Below are 20755 nucleotides of genomic sequence, written 5' to 3'. Positions count from 1 at the left end.
GCCCTGTGGGCCAACCAATCGAGGCTGCTGGGAGCATCGATCGAGGCCCGTATAGCCTCAACCCACTGTTGCTGCCCCATGATGATGGCTCTTACCCTTGGGAACAAGGAATTCGGCCTGCGACTGCCGACTTTACCTGGAACTGAACCCCCCATTACGTCGTCGTGCATCTGTCCCACTAGCGCCCTCACTGTATAAGAAGGCACTGCAGCGCCTTGGGAGCATCATCATCACACCACACACAACAACTCTTCCACACTCACCAATAACCAAACCACTACCACCAAACCACCCCAATCACCAACAACAACCACACAACTATCAAAATGGACAAGGCGAAGGCAGCTATCACCGACTTCATGGGCCGCTCCGGTCACCATGACACCACTGTCCACGAGGCAGTTGCTCCCGCTGTCCAGCACGAGGTCATCAAGCCTCACGTACACGAGGAGGTCAACACCGCCATTGACAAGGAGGTCCACCAGGACCACTACCACCGCACTGTCCAGCCCGTCCAGGACCGCGAGGTTCTGCCAGAGCAGCACTCTGCTAAGCTCGGAGCTGTTCAGCACCGCGAGTTCGACCACCGCGATGCCGATGCCACTAAGAGGGCTCTAGTCGACGACCAGGCTCGCTTCGCTGACGAGCGCCGCGTCGAGGACACCACCCACAGCCAGAGCGTTGCCCCCACCGTCGGCGGAGAGCACGTCCACCACGTAAGTTTCCAAACAAACAACAACCCCCACCAAGACTGACGTCATCTAGCACATCCACGAGACCATCCAGCCCGTTGTTCAGAAGGAAACCATCCAGCCCAACGTCGTCCACACCACCGTCCCCATCCATGAGGTTCACCATAACAAGGCTACCCACCATGAGACTACTGCTCTCCCAGCCATGACCATGGAGCAGTTCAAGGCCAAGGGCGGAGCTCTTACTGGCCGTGAGGAGCGCTACGACGAGTTCGAGGGCGTTCCCAAGAACATCGGCGGCGCCGGTGGCATTGGATCCGCCGCTGGTCTTACCCACAAGACTGGTGGCACCCACAGCCACGAGCACGCCAGCCACGGTGATTACAACGCTGCCCCCAACCACCACTCCGGTACCAGCAACCCCCTCGACCGCAACAACGACGGCAAGGTCTCCGCCAAGGACCTGACTGGTAGCCACTCCAACACCGCCCACACTGACCGCGGCATGGCTGGCCAGGGCAACCTGACCGGCTCCTCTACCCAGGGAGGTGTTGTCGGCCACGGTGCTGACCGCAACCACGACGGCAAGGTCGACAGTCACGACCTCCACGACCCCGCTCGCAGCCGTAAGTCTAGCACTCTAACACAATTCCACGACCTCATGCTAACGTTTCGCAGACAACGAGGGCGCTACAGGTACGAAAGACCCCAGTGGACATGTTGTCGGCGGTACCGATCAGGGCAATATGGAGCATCGTCCCAACGAGGATGGTAGCTTGCCTAAGGCCCTGACCGAAGACAAGTCCAGAGCCGTTCCCCACTCCCAAGCCTCCGAAGAGGAAGCGAAGAAACTCCTTGAAGAACATCAAACCAACACTAAATAGGTCACAAGAAGCCTTCTCTCATGGACAAGCTCAACCCCAGTAAGTTTTGCCAGTACTCCTCTCTCTTCGACCTTTGATCTGACCATTTCCCACAGAGGTTGATGCCGATGGTGACGGCAAGGCCGGCTTCATGAAATAGATGCATTCTGCTCCACTCTGCACCACGCGCGATCATCACGACTGCATGCGAGATACCAAGGACTATTTCCTATGACATTGTATAATTAGCCTAGTAATGAATTAATCACTACAACCTCCACACACTTCTTACTTGTTGATGATATTCGAATCTTTAATGGAACTGAATTCTCAATGGCTTGTTCATTGTCGTCGTGGCACCAGACACACGTTCGATGCATGACTGACTTTGTCTTCTTCGAATTGCTCTATCCGCGAGACATATGCCACGCGCAGTTCGTTGGCTTTACTGCTACGATTCGTAGGGCGCTACATCATAGTTCCCTTTCACCTATGGGCTGCCACTGATCAATCGACTTGTCGGTAGGTACTATCACCACCCTGCCGCCAGTCCAACCTCCGAGGTCTCCTGTCCCGTCAAGATTAACACCAAGCAAATCCACTGATGCCAGACCTGCGTCGTCGATTTGAGGAATGTCGTGACTACAATAGTTAATCCTAGTGCATACGTAGATGCCAGCAGCTGTACTTACTACATCAAGCTCAGATGTGGATTGTACTCGTCCTCGGCCCAAGCTTTCGCCTTGCTTTCCTCTTCAAACCCATCGACTTGCTTCCGGGACTGCTTTGCTAGTTGCTTGATCCCATCAAGCTTCTCGCATTTGATGTACAGCTTCCGAAAGAAGACGTCTTCGCTGCCCAGACGTTCGAACTTTACAATCACATCCTTGATAGGCGGCAGGTCGAGTGAGTCGAGCCAGGCCTGAGGATCTGGCTCATGCTTGGATGCTGTTATCTCTGAACTCAGAGTGATATGGGGAATGAAGCGGTGAGGCGAGCCGAACTGCTTCGATGTTTTGTCAATGAGACAGGGTAAGACTGTGCTCAAAGTATGGTTCGCTGGTGGAAGCAGCCAAAGAGATGAGCCAGGCATTTTGGAAACGTTTTGGATAAGTACAGAGAAGATGCAATGTCAGCTCAAGCTTTCATGCTCTCCCGAGGCCTTTATGCAGAACCCCGCATTGGTATTGGCCCGATGAATTGCCCCGATGCCTCTAACGCCACGTGGCTAGTGTCGCGGGTAGCTTCAGCCACACTTGGGCATCCTGACGTCTCCAGCTGACTTGCATGTGAAAGCGCGCATCAAGTCCGACAAGCGTTCCCACTTGCTCGATAGCACCACCTCTCCGCCGACGCGACGAATGAACATGCGACTTCCGCCACCGCGGCGCCGTCAGCCGATCACTATCCCAAATAGCTCAACGCCATGAACGAAGCCCTCAGCGTCGTGTCGGGCGCGCTCTGGAGCTTCCTGCTGTGCTTCTTTGACGTGGCTTTCTTTTGGCAACGAGTGCGTCAGCTTCCCTCTGCTGTTCCAAAGACCGTTCTGGGTCAATTGATGTGTCTTCGGATGTGATGCTGATATGTTGAAGAAACTATACGCGTGGTGGGTGCAGAAGAGCCAGCGAGATTTGCTGCTGGAAGCTGTTAGCGATGCGCGCCTGTTCGAGGAGTGGGAGGCTGCTGCGTATAAGCTGGACGAGGTGCTCGACTATGACATGTGGTAAGCATTCTTTTCTTCCTATCCTGAATAGGCCCATCCCAATGAACAGCTGCTAACAGACTCACAGGCGACAGACTGCCATAAGCAAGGACTACGACCATCGCCTCATCCATCAGCGCCTCTCTGCCATTTACGAAGCTCAGGAGGATAACGACATTCTCGGCCTCATAAACCTCCTTCGTAGCGGTCTCGTCCGCAACCTCGGCAATATAACCGCGTCGAACCTGTATAATCGCGCATACGCGGGCACGAAGCTGCTGATCGAAGACTATGTCACCCAAGTCGCATACGCCATCGAGAACCTCACCCAATACCCTACATCGAGGAACTCGGATCATGGCTTAACAAACCAGGCGAAGCTGGATGTTCTCCATGACACAAGGCAGGCGTTCGGCAGATCTGTCTTGGTGCTGCAGGGCGGACAGGTCTTTGGCATGTGTCATCTTGGTGTTGTGAAGGCGCTCCATTTACGTGGATTGCTACCACGAATCATAGCCGGGACTGCCACAGGTGCTCTGATAGCCGCGCTGGTGGGCGTGCATACCGAAGACGAGCTATTGGAGTTCCTGACAGGCAACACCATCGACTTGACAGCCTTCACCAATCGTCCTTATAGGAAAGGCGCTGGGGGGACTGCATGGATAGGGACGCTCATACGTCGTGCTAAAAGATGGTGGAAAGAAGGGCATTTCTTGGATGTCGGTGTCCTGGAAGATGTCCTGAGGGCGAACGTGGGTGATCTGACGTTCGAAGAAGCATACACCAGAACAAAGAGGGTGCTGAATATCACCGTCACGACTACTAGTGGTGGAGGCATACCGAACCTTCTGAACTACCTTACTGCTCCCAATGTTGTACGTAGTCCGCTCCTTCTCCATCTCGAAGCAGCTGCTAACATTCCCAGCTCATCTGGTCCGCAGCGCTTGCCTCCAACGCTACGGCCTCGTCGACTCTCTACCATTCCGTAACAATGATGTGCAAAGACGAGGAAGGCAACATCGTGCCTTGGTCTCCAGCTTCGAAAACCACCTTCCGTCCTTACACACACGCTTCGTACCGAGACCGCGAATCCCCGCTCCATCGCATCGGCGAACTCTTCAACGTAAACCACTTCATCGTCTCGCAAGCCCGACCATACCTCGCACCTTTCCTACGCTCAGACTCACACCATCCAAACCCCAAACAAGACGGTCGCTGGCGCCTCAGCATGCCCATACTGCGTCTCGTAGTCCTAGAGATACAGCACAGATTACAACAAATGGATGAACTGGGTCTACTCCCCCCTTCCATCCGTCGTTTCCTCCTAGACGAAAACATCCCAGGCCCAAGTCTCACGCTGGTACCTGAACTCACACCCAGCGACTTCTTTAAGCTGCTCGAGAACCCTACGAAAGAGGCGATCGACTACTGGATACTGAAGGGAGAAAGGAGTGTATGGCCAGCAGTGACGGCACTCAAGATTAGATGTGCGATTGAAGTTGAATTGGATAGGGGATACCAGCTTGTTAGGAGGAGGAAGCCTTTTGATCCTGTTCTACCTGGAGGTACTGGGGGCTTGAAGAAGAGTGGGAGTAGAGGGGAGGTGCAGACTGGATACGGTCTTGGGGATGAGAATAGGGAGAGGGAGAGGAGGCATAGAGCGAGGGCTGCGAGCTTTGGTGGAAATGGATTTTAATGGACATGTAGTTGGATCTAAAATTTTGCCGTGTAGCCGGCTACTGTATGCAATATTTATTCTGGAAACACATTGGAATCGATGTACGCGCCACGGGCACAACCGGAGCATGTCTCGCGCGCTATACTTTGGCAGGAACTGCTGTTTCCTACATGAGGCATCTTACCCACACTCAGCCTTACCCGCTCCACCTGCAGCGTCGGTCAAGCTTCGCACGTCATCTACGCTAAAAGAATTCGATGTTTGCTGAGGACCCAAATATCGTGTTGAGGATACCAATCAGCCATCCACCCGTCAATTGACACTTTAAAAACATCTTAACTCTGCAGCAAACTTCCACTTCCCTTAACCAACCTCTTCATACCCTCCATCAAAACTAAAAACTCAAGTCTCGACATACAAAATGGCAACGTGAGCCCCACCATGACTACCCCGCCAACTGCGCGCAACTCTGAACACACAAACTAATTCTTGGACAGCAACATTACATGGCACCCGTCTCTCTCGCGCGACGAGCGCAACAAGTTCCGCAAGCAAAAGGGCTTCACCATCTGGTTTACCGGTCTTTCCGCATCCGGCAAGTCGACAATTGCGACGGCGCTTGAGCAGCATCTGCTGCACCTGGGATTCGCGGCATACCGTCTCGATGGCGACAATGTACGATTTGGGTTGAACAAGGACCTTGGATTCACAGAGAAGGACCGAAATGAGAACATCCGCCGGATTGCTGAGGTACGTGACTATGCGCAATCTATATCCTCAAAAAAATGCACTAGCTAACATCATTTCTACCACAGGTCGCAAAGCTCTTCGCCGACTCCTCCACGATCGCCATCACCTCCTTCATCTCCCCTTACAAAGCCGACCGCAAGCAAGCGCGCGACCTCCACGCCGTTACCACCGGCGAAGACTCCCCACTTGCGTTCGTCGAGGTCTTCGTCGACCTCCCGCTCGAAGTCGCCGAGGCGCGCGACCCCAAGGGCCTGTACAAGAAGGCAAGGGAAGGCAAGATCCCAGAATTCACCGGCATCAGCGCGCCGTATGAGGCGCCTGAGAACGCCGAGATCCACATCAGGAGTGACCAGAAGAGTGTGGAGGATAGCGTGAGGGAGATTGTGGAGTACTTGCAGAGTAAGGGACTGTTGGAGTTGCAGAAGTAGGAGTTTCACATTTAGTGGTCATGAGCCTCTGAAGCGGATGGCGAGGACCGAAGTTCCGTCGCGGGTTGACTTCAGAGCTGGATAACGAATTGAACATCACTGACGGACTCTACTCCGGAGTACTGTCGACGCATGAGCGTCCGTTGAGTTTCACAGGACGTCTACTGAACAACGCGTCTCCAGACACAGCACAGAACAGGATAATCACATGGCTGACACTCAATGCACAGTTTAGGATCTACTCGTTAAGAAACATTGGACAACGGTTTCTCTCTCCCCAGGTCGATAGCATGAGAAGCTGTGTTTCATGACCCGCTGTACCCGCGCACATCACAACCCCATATCACTCTGAGTCTATTATGTATACTCACATCTCAAATCCTTACCAGAGACCAGGATGTATACCAAATATCCCGTTCTCTCTAATTACAGCATCGGTCTAGATACCCAATCTTTGGGGCCAGACCAGGGATCATACAAAGGGATTTCCAATTCTTGATACGGCACAGTTGCAGCATACATGAACCATGATGCTCACATATTCCATGCATACCATCATGACAAAAACCGTTTGATCCCTGCATCCGCGGCTGACACCCGAGGGACTGGCTCTGGGGCTGGATAGCGTGCTTCAGATGTTATTGGAATCTCAGACTGAAGACAGTTGTGTTGAGGAGCGTTGAGCGATATCCAAGGTTGTGAGAAATCGACTTTCAATGTACACCAAGAGGCACCATCACCATGGGCTACATGATCAGTAATTCCCAAATTAGCAACACAGACGATTGCGCAATGAAGCGTAGAAGGGAGGAGCATCAATCTCCGGCGCACAAACCGATCCTTCCTTCTCACCTTTCAGCCCCACCATCCATCCATCCGTCTACAAACGACTATCGCAGCCATCAAAGCGACAGCAAATCTCGGGGGTATCGTACGTCTTCGCCCCACGAGGCAAATAACGCCATAGCAAACTGACTCTCATCACACGGGGCGAGATGTCGGCATCCCGCATCCAACACCGAGTCCTGGAAAACTCAAAAGATCCTACGTACCCTCATCTCCGCCGGCCTCATTGGACCCAGTGGCACCGGTACACAAACCCGACCTGCGACCTCAGTCATGAAGTTGCAGCGGAGCGCCGCCGCGGCCCTGCAAGCAACAAAGAGCGACCCCACATCAAAACGCTATATGTGAAATCGCGCTAAGATCTGTGAAAAATAAGATGCCGTGTTGCGCCTCGTTCTTTAGCGAGGCATGATCCTCGATCCTAGTCTGCCTAATTCCCTCTTCTAAGGTTTTTTGCGTGGGATGACGAAGTGGACGTTCTTGGCTTGGGGGCCCTGTTTTCCCCATATTTTCGCGGAGTTGACACGTCGGATGGGAATGGTTTGGCGAGTGTGGTTGAACTTTATTCGTGATTCGAGCTATCCGCGGAGGTACGGGACCTTGCGGATGTTCGGTAATGTTTTCGAGATGGGGTGATTGGGGCGAGGGCGGCGTCTGTGTCAGTTTGGACTGGGGAACCTGGTGATGAGCGCGTTATCGGGGTCGGTATCGGTAATCAGCTTGGGGATGCTCCCCGGAGTTGGCATCTCATCTTGGTTATCGTGACGTTGACGTTGATAGTGCCCAGGTGAGGTTGCGACGACTACGATGCCTAGGAAGTGGGGCGACGGGTTGCCGCTGTGAGGGTACTAGCGCGGTGATTGAAAGCGGTCTGGGCGTACACGTGGTTAGTATTCGAGGGCTTGACAGCCGACCAAGCAGACAGTCGAAAGCAGCAAAAGAAAAGCAAGGCTGTCAATGCGACGTGAAACGCTGGTGCACTGTCAACGGCCGTGACGGGTGGCGTATGGCGTCTGCCCGCATTGCCCGCATGGGCGCGTGGTAAAAGCAAACACGACTGGGGTCCAAGGCATGACGACTTCAGGGAAAGCAAGCATATGGGCAGGGTAGCGGTTGTCTAGACAGGGTACCGTTCCGATTGGGGTAGGAGTGGGTACAAGACCCTGGTCTCTAGTGGCTGGAACGAGTATTGGATCAAGAGAAATGGGTCGATAGTAGTGCTCGAAAAGGGAGACGTTGAATGTGACTGTGATGGCATGGTAGCAAAGGCGCCGTCAGCGCTTCGGCACCAAAAGGAAATCCTCCGATGCCTGTCTATAGGGCGCCTTTGTATGTGATGCAATGCCTGGATTTCTTTTCAGTATCAACGGCGGAGTAAGCTGCGCTTCTCGGCCCTCATTCTACAACCGTCCGCCGAGATCCTGCTTGAGCACGTCTAGTATCCTCTTACTATCAACTTCCTCGTCCCCTCCTCCCCCGCTACTGTCCCCTGGCATGCGCCCCTCACCTTCTTTCAACCGTTTCAAGATCTCCGGATCGAGCTCCTGCATCATCTCATCAAACTCTCTCTGTTGCTCTCCCTCTAGCTTCGCGTATTCTTCCTCCAACATGTAGACTTCGGGCAGCTTCTCCATCTCAGCAGGGAATACGTGGATAGTCGGAAACTCGAGTATAGTACGGCCGTGCAGGCTTTCACCCAGCGATTGCGAAGGGTCTAGAGGGATGAGGACGTGGCGGTTCGTGCTTGTGCGGGGCTTTAGCAGAAAAACCCTATGTTGCCCGCTGCCCATGGACTGCCCATCAGTGCGAGTATCTCCAGGACGCGTCTCGGCCAAGTCTGCTTGTCTTTTGGTGGGTTGTTGTTTTTCTTCTGCAGCAGGGGTTCCTCGTCCGGGGGTGACTCCCTCTGGCCCCGCATTGTTGACCTGAAGCTCAGAATTGACTTCATGCTGCTCGATTGGCTGGTCTTGGTCCGGTGCAGTAGGCGCAACGTCATTTTGAGGCAGGTGTTGAGGGTTTGATTGAGAACTTTGGCTGGCAGGAGCCTCGTTGTTCAGCTTTCTCTTCTTGCTTTTAGCACCACTGCCTTGTTGTACGAAAGGTTGTGCATCTTGGATCGATTGTGTAGAGGATGTCTCGGTGAGCACGCGTCTCTTGGTCTCGTCAAACCATTCGACTGTCCATACTATGTTCCGTGTAGCCTTTCTGGACACAAAGATCAGCAGTGTTACGTGGACGCGTTGATGGTGGGGGGCTTACTTTGTAGCAGACATGTGCGACTTGTTCTCTTTTTGTCTACTCATGCCTTTGGGCGCCCGCATGATCTTGACGACAGCAGCATGCTCAAGCTTGCCATACTGAACACCCATTCGCTCCCTGTTGGACAGACCATCTTGAGGAGTGCTCTCAGCGGTGGTTCCAGCGACCCTCTCAGCTTTTTCGAGGTTCCGCTCTATGCTAGAAAGAAAATTATAGTCGTGATCAATGCCCTTGGGGGTCACCAGATCAGACTTCTTGATGAACTTTGTTGGGTCGCGCTTCCCTGAGCATTGTGCGTTCTGTTGATGACGCTTGTAGCATGGCAGCGAGCATGTGCGTGCGCCACACCCAGGACATTTGTACTTGGATTTATTGCTATGGCTAATTAAACGTCAGCTTTCTCTCTCATGCATGCCGACGCGGCTTCGTTGCGCTAGCTAGTGTCACAGGAACGCGGCACAACTCTTAGGACGATTGCTAGCGAACATCGAACTTCTTGGATGTAACAAGTGCTACGGAGGGGTAACTAGTCAGACATACCAGATACTGCATAGTTCGTTGAGCAACACTGCGTCTGTCATATCGCCCGAATAGTGGAGACGGGTAACGTGATATCAGATCGCCAACACCTAGCCTAGAGGTGATCGGATCTCGCGCGACGGCACGAAGGGAAGTCACTTTCGCACGGTAGCGGAATAGCCGTACGCGTGAACAGGTGCAGGGAAGGTCAGGCGGTAGGTGCTGTTGAGCGACGCGACGATGGTGTGGCGTGCAAGGCAATGATGGGTCGTGGTGGAAACTTTCGCCAGTCGCGTTGTGGCTGAAGTCAGATATCGTCGCTTTCCGGTGGGGAACGTCACCAGGATGCAGGAGATTTAGTGATTGTCTTGCAGATCTACTCTCCGAGCAATCTCGCACCGTGGTTTAGATCGCTGCGCGCTGCACGCAAGACTGCTAGCAGCGAGGAAGGTTTATGAGGTTGGACTAGCGCGACCACAAAAACTCTGTTCACAGCTTCGTCCATCTAGTGCAGATCAGTCGCGACGGCTTCCATCTGCTCGGTTTCTGTACCCCTATGCGAAAATTCCTGTAAACATGGAAATTTGCGGCTTATCCGTGGCCTTCGACGAACCATGGTCGGAGCAGTGGCACGCCGCCAGCACACTCGCCGGGCTGTGGTCGACTGGGAACCCTTTCCTTAAGACATCGGAGTATTCTCCACGCCAAATTGCATCGAGGTCCACCCACGCGCAGATCAAACAAGTGGTCGACTGCGCCGATTATGCGCTTGCGCTCGTCTACAGCTGTTGAGAGGCAATCGAGTCGTTCTCGCTCTGTCCGGCTGCAACACGTCTTGTCCATGTCAGCTTGACCGAACCTGGGCGAAGGCGCCCGATTTGCCAGGCAGCTTGAGTGCCCGGTGTTTCAGCCTCACCAATTCCAGCTCTCCGCAATTCTCAACGGACAGCTCAGAAGTCTGGTTCTAGAGGGTCCACGACACGCGAGGCTACTGTACGTGGCCACCACCTTTACCGGACTGTGGAGCCGATCGAAGAATCTGGTCGACAGCTCGACGGCGCGTCTTGGACCTTCTGCAGAAAGGCCTCGCACTCCCACGCAGGATCAAACGTGCCTGGCGGCGGGCCTAAGAGCGATCTTCATGTACCGCCTGCTGGGCAGCCACCGATAGCCAACAGCCGTCAGGGGTTTGCCTCGCCAATTTCTAAGCACTTCCATTCGCGGTCCGTCCGAGCTGCAAGTGCGGGAACTCTGCTCATGCATGCTGATGCGAGGATGCACGCTGCAGACGTGCTCATCGTGCACAAGGCGTGCGAATGATTCGAATCCAACCCAATGCGGTATTCAGCATAAGGCCAGTCCGTATGGCGCTATTGCCACCAGCGGGGATTCTCTGCTGAGGCCGCTGCGGACTCTCGGTGACCGAGTCGTGGTACCAGAGCTCCGGTTGCTGGACGTGGCTGCAGGAAAACGTTGCAACAGTGCAAAGAGCGAGGCGACATAACAATGTACTGTGTATAAGCCGTATCTTTGATTGCGGCCCTTGCTGCCGTCGCGCCCGCTCGAGGAAGTTGGGCGAGCCGTTATTCAAGAAAAGTGCCCCTGACAGCGCCGTGCACCGTGCTCCGAGACGGACCCTGCGAATGGGCAGGGATATGCTTCTCATTTCCTCGAACCGAAACTTGTGAAAGCCACCCATGCTAGTCTTCGGGTCGTTCAACCCCCAGCATCCAGTCCGCGCGCTGCGGCAGAGCTCCCCAAAAGCCATGATTCCCCCTTGCTGCTACCCTCCTCTACTGCCCGCAGCAAGGTGACCTCGGAGCTCTCAATTGACGGAGTGCGTATAGTACTCACGGTCCGCTCTCTCTTGTTCTCGCGGGTTGCCTTTCGGATACCTTTCACGCATCGCCTCATGTTCTCACAGTTATAGCTGTCATAATAATTGCTGGATTCATCCGCCTGCCGTTCTCTACACCCATACCGCAACGGCCATCTCGATTGGACCGACATCGAATCCGCCAACATGGCACCTTCTTTAAGTTTGCGACCGCGTACAGGCGCCAGCGAGCGTCCTCCCACGAGAGACAATGCCGACCACAGTCTCATCATCCCGAGCCGGACATCGTCGCTTCATTCGAGGATCACCCAACCGCTTCCATCGACTTTGAACGTCAAGCAGGGCGCGCGGAGCCCCAAGACCCTGACCCATGCCTACATGGTGTGTGGTGTTGGTCGCGAGCCATCACAATGGGTGAAGGCGCCTGCGCCCTCTCAGGGCAAGATTGGCCACATGAAGGGTGCTGTTGGTACCTTCTGGCTTCCTGAGATTCTGGGAAGCAGTCCAAGACTGGAGCAGGATAACGAGATCGCGAGGTCTCTTCATGCTGCCATGCGAGTACGTCTATACAACAATGTCATTGTTGGCGCGCTACTAACCACGCACACAGGCATGTTTCCCCCACGACGTCGAGATCTGCACTGGCAGGAGCCAGCCGCACTGCGTACACCACTCCTTCGTCCTGCAGCAAGATTCCTCACACACTCTTTACGGTATCGCACTGCGCGTCTGGTCTCGCGCTGATGAGAAGCGCGCTGAGACTATTCGCGACCTGCGCAAGCGAATCGAGCCCGACTTCTTCGACAACCCAGACGAGACATACTGGATCCCGTACTGCCTGAGCTTCCTCTCCCGATACCCCTTGTACAACCTACTCGGCGACTACCTGCGCGGCATGTGGATTCACTGGAATAAGGCTACCAACCTTTTCCATGCCGAGGAGGTTTCACGCATCCTCAGCTTCCCAGCTCCTCGCCTTAACGACCTGGTCCGCATCGACATGAAGGATTACGCGCTGTGCTACCAGTTCCCATCCTCGCCTACCGGATTCCAAAACTTCGCCATGTGGCCCCTCTTCACGTGTCTCTCAATTCCCAACATTGTGGGTGTGATAGAGGCTGCTGTATCGCCCACACGACGAATCATCTTCACCAGTCACTACCCCGCGATGCTCACCATCGCAGCCGAGACAGTCCGTTTCTGTGTCAGGGTGTACGAGTGGAGCGGTCTGTATGTACCCGTCGTTCATGCGCGTCACGTCAAGGATCTCGTGCAGGAGCCGGGCCCATACATTCTGGGTGTAACATCAGAGTGCCGATCGCTCTTCACGGCTCCCACAGATGCCCTTGTCGTCGACTTGGACCGGAACTTTGTTCTGACTTCAAGCCCGCCTACCGCTCTTACCGCCGGCCAGAGGACCAAGATGATCCAGCGTCTGACTCAGGCTCTCAACGGTGAGGTTTCACCAACCGGAGTTCCACAGCATCTGCGCTCGGCGTACGGGGGCGGCAAGCTCATCCCCGCGGGTCAAATCATTGTGATGCGTGGTGAGGTTGAGAGCATCCAGGACCCCGACTGGTGGACCCAGGATGCTGTCATGTCGGTCATGGACCACGTGTGTGAGAAATTGGTATGTATCCGGTTGCGCATAGACTCATCGTACCACACGCTTACATCACCGCAGGGCCGCAACACTGGCGTTAAGGCTATCTTCGGTGGCTCCGTCAAGAAGCCGCTGATGACCAAGGTGTCGATGCGCCACCTCAACGAGATCGTTCGCGAGCGCAACCAGTACTCCCGTGACGCACAAGAAGCCTGGACAGACTTCATCAACCTCAAGCAGCGCCTCGACAGCGAGCTTGGCAAAGTTACAAAGCGCAACAACTTCTTGGTCGAGGAGCTTGAGAGCTGGAAGCAACAGTTCCTCAAGTTCCAGGCTTTCGCCGAGCAACTCACCAAGGAGACCCAGGATCTCAAGGTCAAGATCGAGAACCACAAGCGTGAGAACCGTCGTCTTACAAGCCTTATCGACCAACAGAAGGATGATGCCGCAAGGCTTACTGTCCGTCTGTCCGGTACTGAGAAGCAACGTGACGACGCCCTCGAAGCCCTTGTACTACAGCAAGAGATTGCTGAGGAGCTCGAGCGCGAGAGGAAGAAGAACAAGAAGGAGCTTGGTGCTCTGCAACATACCAACGGTGCCATCCAGCGCCAGCGCGACGAGGCGCAACGGGTTGTGCTCCACCTTCGTGCTCTTATCGAGGGTCAGACCCACCACATGGAGCACATCGTCAAGTCCCTTAACCAGGATGACATGTCCAACTACATGGATGCCGGCTTCGAAGACGTGCCTGAGGAGGATGAGGACCAGGAGGAGTTCGAAGACGCGGCGTCGCGCCATCAAACCCCCCGTCACTCGATCAAGGACAAGTCTGAGGTCGGTACCATCCGCGGCGTAGCCGGTGTTGAGAGCCGCCAGGAGTCAAGAGCCAGCACTGCGCAGGGCAAGCACCTCGACGGTGAGGACGTTACACCCGACATGGAGCAGCGTCTATTCAACAACCCCGCACGCAACTCCAAGCGCTTCTCAAATCAATCAATGGTCGACGTCGCCGACCGTGTCCTGCGGGACAAGACCGACGCCATTGCCTACATCATCCGCAACATCTCAGAGCAGTGCGCTGCAGCTGTTGAGGGTCTTCAGCTCGCACAGCGTGCTGACACAGAAGATGGCGACAACCACAGCGACCGCCGCAGCAGCGTTGGTCAGATGTCATCGGCCGGAGGCCGCGCGCAATCGACTATTGGCAGCGAATACGGCGACGAGGACAACATGCTCCGCCCCAACCGGGGTTCAAGCATCCCCCCAACGCCCGATCTAAGCCATCGGTCCAGCACCTCCATGTCCATGGCCAGCGCCAGCACAACACCAGATCGGACGAGCCTACAGCACCGATCGCACGACATCCCTGTCGTACCAACACGCATCATCGAAGACGATGACGACGTAGACGGTAACAACGATCTCGACGCTCACATGGTTCCCGTGTCCAAGTACGCGCAACCATTGCAGCGACCCAACACCGCTGTACGCCACAACATGCGATAAGCTAGTCGTCGCCGCGGCTTGCCGCCATTCTTCCTCTACTTTGTTTTTATCATTAGCGATCGAAACGAGATTAGCATTGATGCCCTTTTCCTTACCATGTTACCTACCCCCGGCGTTGAACGGCTAGGGACCCTATTTTCTTGCTTTGCACTTCGTTACTCTCCTTGAGAACACCCCCTTGTCCGACGACCCCCCTTTGTGTACTTTGGGTCATTCCTTATGTTTCAATGAGAAGAGTTGTTGTCGTCGTTGTGGATCATACCCGAACAAAGATGGATGGATGGAAGCAACTCCAGTATGTGGGTATCAGAGCCTAAGAATCGGTAGTGGTGGAAAAGCGCTTTCTGGGAGGATTGTATTCTCCAAGGGAGCTGTCTTTTTCTTCCATTGCGCTAGGCAGATGGGCAGATGGCTCTTGTGTATGTCTGCTTGTAATTTGTTGTTTTGTTAGGATAATACCACTTTCTCCTTATGTTCTGAAATACATATGATCTACCTATATTGCCTCTCCATTTGCTGCTTGTGAGCTCGACCCGTCTTCTACTAGCTGTCTACACAGTGTCCCTGTCAAAGCAGCCCAGAAGGGCACTCATCCTTTCCTATATCGTATAGCCCGTCCACTGAACCTTCATCTAGACGCTGAACACCGCCCGGACTTGCGTCATATTCACGCGACTGACCACATTCGCGGCAATAGTCACCAGACCAAGCTACTTACCACAAACCCATAGCAGGTTATAAGCGCACAAGTTCGCCGCAGTCTCATTCCAAACCACTACCACTGTCAACTACGGCCGCCATCACCGATCCAGCCATCGCCCTAGGCAATAACTTCGCAAAGCTCTCTGGGCCTGAGAACTTCACAGACTGGTTCCAGTCTTTCAAAGACATCGCGAAGATCCACGGATACAATGAACACTTCAAGGACAACGCTGAAGTAGTCGTAAAGCCCATTGCACCCGCCTTCCTCGTACCTCAACAAGCCGCCGATCAGGGACAGGAGCACTCCGTTCCGCAGGATTGGGAGTACCACCTCGCCGTTTACAACACTCGTCTTCAAGAATGGAAGGACTATGATGTGGCCTCTCGCTCGGCTCTAGCGCTCCTCCACGCTGCTATCGAACCGTCAGTGTGGAAGGAAGCTAGAGACACCACCTCACCAGCATCCGCGTTGAAGACCCTTATCAGCCACGTTAACTACGAAACGCCTAACAACATCCTGGTAGACCGCGCCCGTACAGTGATCAGTTCTCTTGACCTAAGGACGTCAACTGCGGTTCGGCAATTCGTTGTCGACTTCAATGAGCTTTATGGAGAGGTGTATTTCGATGTCGACATTTCTACTTGGGCTATCGAAAAGATCAATGCAGCCCTACCTCGTTCTTACTGTACGCTCATCGAAGACCGTGAGCGCATCGGTGGCAAGATCACTTTCAATAGGCATACCTTCGAAGGGTATCGGCTTCATCTTCTCAACCATGTTTAAGGGGATGACCCTTAGAAAAAGAATAAGAAGGTTCGCAGATCCTCTGCATCAGGTGGATCTGTGTGGGAGTTGGTCATCATATCGATCGAGCTTACTGCCTGTGCTTGGGATATTGATTTAAAGCAAGCGACTCTACCCCCTGAGCTTAAGACCATGCATAATACCAATGCAGTTTGTGTAGACATTTATTAGGAAGTCTAGCCCCAAGAACGGCAACTACGTATTCTAGCCTGTGCATCGATACTACAACACGATTCAAAGCAAGAACACGTGTAATTTCATACCTTTAGATATGACAGTGCAAGTCTCTCATGTTGCTGATGTGACTGAGAAGATAGTCCCAACTGAACATAGAAGAAGAGTGTAGGACGAACCCATCAAGCCATTTTAACAGGACCAAATATTTCGATCATAAAGCCACGCTGGAGACTTGAGATCAACCGATAACACTGGTGAGATAGACCAGCTCGGTAGTCCTCCACATGATAGAAAATAGATACCTCGGGAGTTACCCCACTGAACGGAAATATTGAACATTCAGCTACGGAAGATAAGAGGCACAAAAATCACAGGATCCAGGAGCCTACGATACGTTCAAAGTTGACAAACTCTTATTCTTGTATTAATGTGGGCGTCAGCGGCCCTGTTTATATTTCTCCACTGTCTAATACAGAGGGAAAAATAGAAGGTTTAGCAAAGAGGAGCACAGCAGGAAGAGAAGCTTGCCATATCCTCGTTTTTCTCTTCCATCAACTGTGTTGCTAACAAGTCGTCCAATGTGATGTGGCTCGAGGCTTAGGCAAGTCAAGCCTCTCAATCAAACTCTCTTGTTTCTAACCCTCTTGCCAGCCAAGTCAAGCATGCTAGATCAGTTGACTTGGTTGTTGACGTCTCTGCCCAACAGAGTAGACTTTCGTAGATCACGACACTTGTTGGGACGTGTGATATGTTGTTGGTCTTAATGTTGTTGCTAGGAGACTGCACAGGCTTGTCTGATTGGAGGGACGTCTTAAGAAGCTTGTTGTTAGAAGAAGATGTCCGAAACCAACGATAAGGTAGGAGGAAATAGGAAGTAGAAGTTGCGTTACATTGACTTATCAATGGAGTGTACTCGACATGATGGTCCTAATCTTGGAGCATTGAGCTTAATCGTGTCTTGTGAGTTCTACGTTCGGTTGGTGAGTCGATATCCTCAGACACTCTACTATTCTTTGATCGTCGCGCGCATATTAAGCAACATATTCAAACGTTTATCACAGTCCCACACCAACACAACGATCCAAACCCTTACCTTCCATCATCCCAAAACCACTTCCATATTCTCCGATCGTCGTCCCCTTCGATCAAGTACCCCGGATCTACAATACATAAAAACCGTTATGCAATAACCGATCAATTATACATGTTTCATGCACCTCGCGGCAAGGGAATTAGTTCGCATAAAAATGTCAACACCTTACTGTAATCAAACTCTTCGTACCGAGTCTACTGCGGCTGTGCGGGGACGCAGCGGTGTGATCACGTTCAGCGGGCTGCAGACGCGAGATGCAGTTGCATGACTCGTCGTTGGCTTGCGTGCATTTTGGGCAGGAACCAACGTTGGATCGACGGGGAGCAGGAAAAAAACGGTCAGACATGAGAACGCGGTTGCGAAAGGCGAGCTAAAAGAGAAAGGGTTTGGAGATTTGGAGATTGGAGTAGGTGGGTACGGTATGTGAGATATTTTGGTCGTGGGTTGGTGGATGGAGACGGTTGACGGGAGTTTAAGCGGACGGTGTGGTGTGTCCGTGCTCGTGCTGATGACAGGCCTCAACGATGTCTGACAATTCAGGTGGTGAAAACGTAGTATCCATAGCAAGCAAAGATTTGGTTCATTGTCGATATGGTGGTCTGATGTTGTATGCATGTTGAAGTTGATTTCGATCGTCAAGGTGCCGGTGATGCTAGGTCGTCGTCGCATTCATGGTTCCGACGTGTACGTATAATTTGTAGCGCATCTCTTACATCTTTTAGTAATCTAAAGAGCGTGATGTACGCATCTAGTGATGTAAGCAGATCCTGGTAGCAGTAGATTTGACCGCACTGCGCGGAGGGTTTCGACATTGCATCCGCAGCCGCAGCCTAAGATGGATAACTCCCTGTGTTCATGCATCAATCTAGAACTCGGCCTTGTTCTGGCTGCATGCAACCGCAAAAGGTTATGAATCCAACGGTTTTACCGTTGAGGTTTGAGAAGTATGTTGAGGGGGGTAGTCCTGCAATGTCAGGTCTCTAGGCGGGTCGAGCCGAGATGTGTCCGACGTCTCCAAGAATGTAAGTGGCTTGTTCTAGAAGAGCTAACTTTAGAAAGTATTGACCGGCTGGTAGTGTAGCAGATGTTACAGCCTCATGCCACATTTTGCTCGACGTTGAAAGTGTCAGAAGGCCACGTAGGCGGCGTAGCTATAGCGGACGTTACAGATAATCGACGGTCTGTCTACTCGCATGAAACCGAGCTCGATTGAGTTCATAGTCGATCGTAGTTTGACGTACCCGATAGCCGTTGCTGTCATCCCGGTTTGGAAGATGCTCGATTGGTTGCTCGCATCCCGTCGCGGGCCCTAACAGTTTCCCGTGAGTGAAGGACCACAAAGCGGAGTCAACGGCTCGGGTGCATTGGAAACGGGCCGTAATGGAATGACAATTTGTCAAAAAAGGACAGAATATGTGTGGCGAAGTGGAAGAGAAGCGAATACGGCGGGTGGTAATCTTGACTCGGTGTCCGAATGCAGTCAAAATAAAGTTCGACGTGGGGCCAGGTTGCAGTAGCCGACATCTCGCGTGTAGCGCACGTGTAAGACGGTGAATGTCTCGGAGTAGTGGAAAGCTACACAGCGCTGATAACTTTATTGTTGGTATTACCCCGCACTCTTTGCAACGTCGAAAACTGGCAAGCAGAGTATAGAACGGCCTTACCTTCATGTCTTGAGCTCACGACATAGTTGCGTCGAGCATCTCCACTTCCCGGCCACGTGCCGGCTTTGCAGATTCTGAGACGAACGGTGGACCGGGGTTGGCGGTATGCAGCTAGCCATGGTATCTTGAAGAACTCGTGGCTCGGGTGTACCAACTTGGAACTTGTAACGATAGTGGGTCCTGATCTTCCTTCGGTCCTAGTGCGGAAAGGACGAGAGACAATGGCATCAGCCGCGCTTTTTGTGCTGGATAGTACTGGATGAGTACCTGTTTCATGACCTCGGAGTAGAGCTCGATGCGTAGGGTCATACACAACGATATTGGTGACAATAGCAGCCGGCTTATCTCCAACAATCGACGACAAACTCCGCAGTGGGGTCATGATCCGCGAAGAAACAAGGCATGTCGTGCATATGGGTCCCGTAGTCGCGAATTTAGTATCTATAATAGCCGGCTGCTATTACATTGTGGATAACAAAATTAGTATGCAAGCGGTTGGGCATCATCGCACTTACTGTATTGCCGGCCTGCTCGGGGCTCAGTTACTACCGTGGGAAGGCAGTAGCGACGGCAGATTCTGCGGATGTGCTCGAGATGTTGCTATGACTCTCGCTCGAAGATAGGCCGCTGGACCATAGTGGTTGGCATCTCCGCTCATCTCCGTCTGCACTGTTAGCATTCTCTGGGCGAGTGAAATGAGGCGGGCAGGGCGAAGCAAAGTGAGTGTTGGAATATATGAAGATAAGGCATGGACGCTCAATGAGGAAGCGACGTTGGAGATAATGACGACATGTCTCAGTATTTTCAAGGTTGCACGATGCACAGTCACAACACGTTGCTCATCGCGGGGTCATTTACTGGCTGAGGAAGGCACGCAGGTTGTGCTCAGTTGATAGCACGCATAGTATTGACATGCCGCCTCGTCTCGAAGGGCGTCAGCTGCCGGTCACGTGGGGGTCACAACTTCCAAGGCTGTCTGTCTTGGACCATTTGCTTCACATTCAAGTTTGATTCCCAGCTACAACCTTGGAGGTGCATATATCTAACGTACAATGATGCTTGTTGATGTAAAGACGGATAAAAAGTGGCGGGAGAGTCTAGGCGATGGGACTTCCTAGTTGGGACGTAGTGCGCCTGCGCGCGTGGACATGAATCACTCAGGCACAGTGCGTCTATGTAGTCTGATGGCAAGTTCCAGCAGGTAGCGGACGTCTAGGAGAATTGCGAGCATATATTCCGGAGTAGGGTACCGTCCGCGGGAGGGACTATGCTAGACTCATGGATGGTTTAGGAGTTTTGACAATTTCGCAGAAAGGGGGTGTGGTGGATGGCGAGCCAAAGCCACATGGCGCTGGTCGAGGGCGCTAGAAACAATCACGTTCTCTCGCACAGCGGCGGTGGCTTGATGCGTCTGCAGGAAAGGAGCAAGGTCAAGGGGCTCGGTAGTTTTGCGCGTGTAGTGGAGGCGGTCTTGCAGTCGATGCCCCTCTCTGGCTGCGGTTTCCACAGAGGTGCTGCAGCTTCGTCACCTGTGCCAAGAGCAGGGACGGGTAGTTCGCGTAGGATTGGCAAGCGCTGAAACGCGCTATTAATTGTACCTGAAAGGCCGGCGCAGCGACGCGAGGCGGCAT

The 20755-nt window shown here is 53.2% G+C and overlaps 6 protein-coding genes across 6 annotated transcripts; 4 read left to right on the top strand and 2 right to left on the bottom strand.

Annotated features, from left to right (window-relative positions):
• Window positions 1-326: 326 nt before the first annotated feature.
• J4E92_006985 (uncharacterized protein) lies at window positions 327-1576 on the top strand (the record flags this gene model as incomplete). The annotated part of the gene is made up of 3 exons (XM_051498349.1): window positions 327-716; window positions 766-1318; window positions 1371-1576. The coding sequence occupies 3 exons, from the start codon at window positions 327-329 to the stop codon at window positions 1574-1576; spliced, it is 1149 nt and encodes a 382-aa protein (XP_051351283.1).
• A 452-nt stretch (window positions 1577-2028) lies between these two features.
• On the bottom strand, window positions 2029-2648 carry CPD1 (2',3'-cyclic nucleotide 3'-phosphodiesterase; the record flags this gene model as incomplete). Its single annotated transcript, XM_051498348.1, has 2 exons — window positions 2029-2197; window positions 2248-2648. 2 exons carry the CDS (start codon window positions 2646-2648, stop codon window positions 2029-2031), a joined length of 570 nt encoding a protein of 189 aa, XP_051351282.1.
• A 2708-nt stretch (window positions 2649-5356) lies between these two features.
• J4E92_006983 (uncharacterized protein) lies at window positions 5357-6113 on the top strand (the record flags this gene model as incomplete). The annotated part of the gene is made up of 3 exons (XM_051498347.1): window positions 5357-5364; window positions 5433-5685; window positions 5751-6113. The coding sequence occupies 3 exons, from the start codon at window positions 5357-5359 to the stop codon at window positions 6111-6113; spliced, it is 624 nt and encodes a 207-aa protein (XP_051351281.1).
• A 2246-nt stretch (window positions 6114-8359) lies between these two features.
• Window positions 8360-9770, bottom strand: J4E92_006982 (uncharacterized protein; the record flags this gene model as incomplete). The annotated part of the gene is made up of 3 exons (XM_051498346.1): window positions 8360-9164; window positions 9219-9517; window positions 9759-9770. The coding sequence occupies 3 exons, from the start codon at window positions 9768-9770 to the stop codon at window positions 8360-8362; spliced, it is 1116 nt and encodes a 371-aa protein (XP_051351280.1).
• A 1990-nt stretch (window positions 9771-11760) lies between these two features.
• On the top strand, window positions 11761-14683 carry J4E92_006981 (uncharacterized protein; the record flags this gene model as incomplete). The annotated part of the gene is made up of 3 exons (XM_051498345.1): window positions 11761-12132; window positions 12185-13204; window positions 13259-14683. 3 exons carry the CDS (start codon window positions 11761-11763, stop codon window positions 14681-14683), a joined length of 2817 nt encoding a protein of 938 aa, XP_051351279.1.
• A 400-nt stretch (window positions 14684-15083) lies between these two features.
• On the top strand, window positions 15084-16169 carry J4E92_006980 (uncharacterized protein; the record flags this gene model as incomplete). Its single annotated transcript, XM_051498344.1, has 2 exons — window positions 15084-15102; window positions 15418-16169. 2 exons carry the CDS (start codon window positions 15084-15086, stop codon window positions 16167-16169), a joined length of 771 nt encoding a protein of 256 aa, XP_051351278.1.
• Between the last annotated feature and the right edge of the window lie 4586 nt (window positions 16170-20755).

The sequence above is a fragment of the Alternaria infectoria genome, assembly GCF_024043175.1.
Source record: "Alternaria infectoria strain BMP 0036 chromosome Unknown scaffold_11, whole genome shotgun sequence".
In the NCBI taxonomy this organism is placed as follows: Eukaryota; Fungi; Ascomycota; class Dothideomycetes; order Pleosporales; family Pleosporaceae; genus Alternaria; species Alternaria infectoria.
This window is presented reverse-complemented; position numbering and strand designations above follow the sequence as displayed.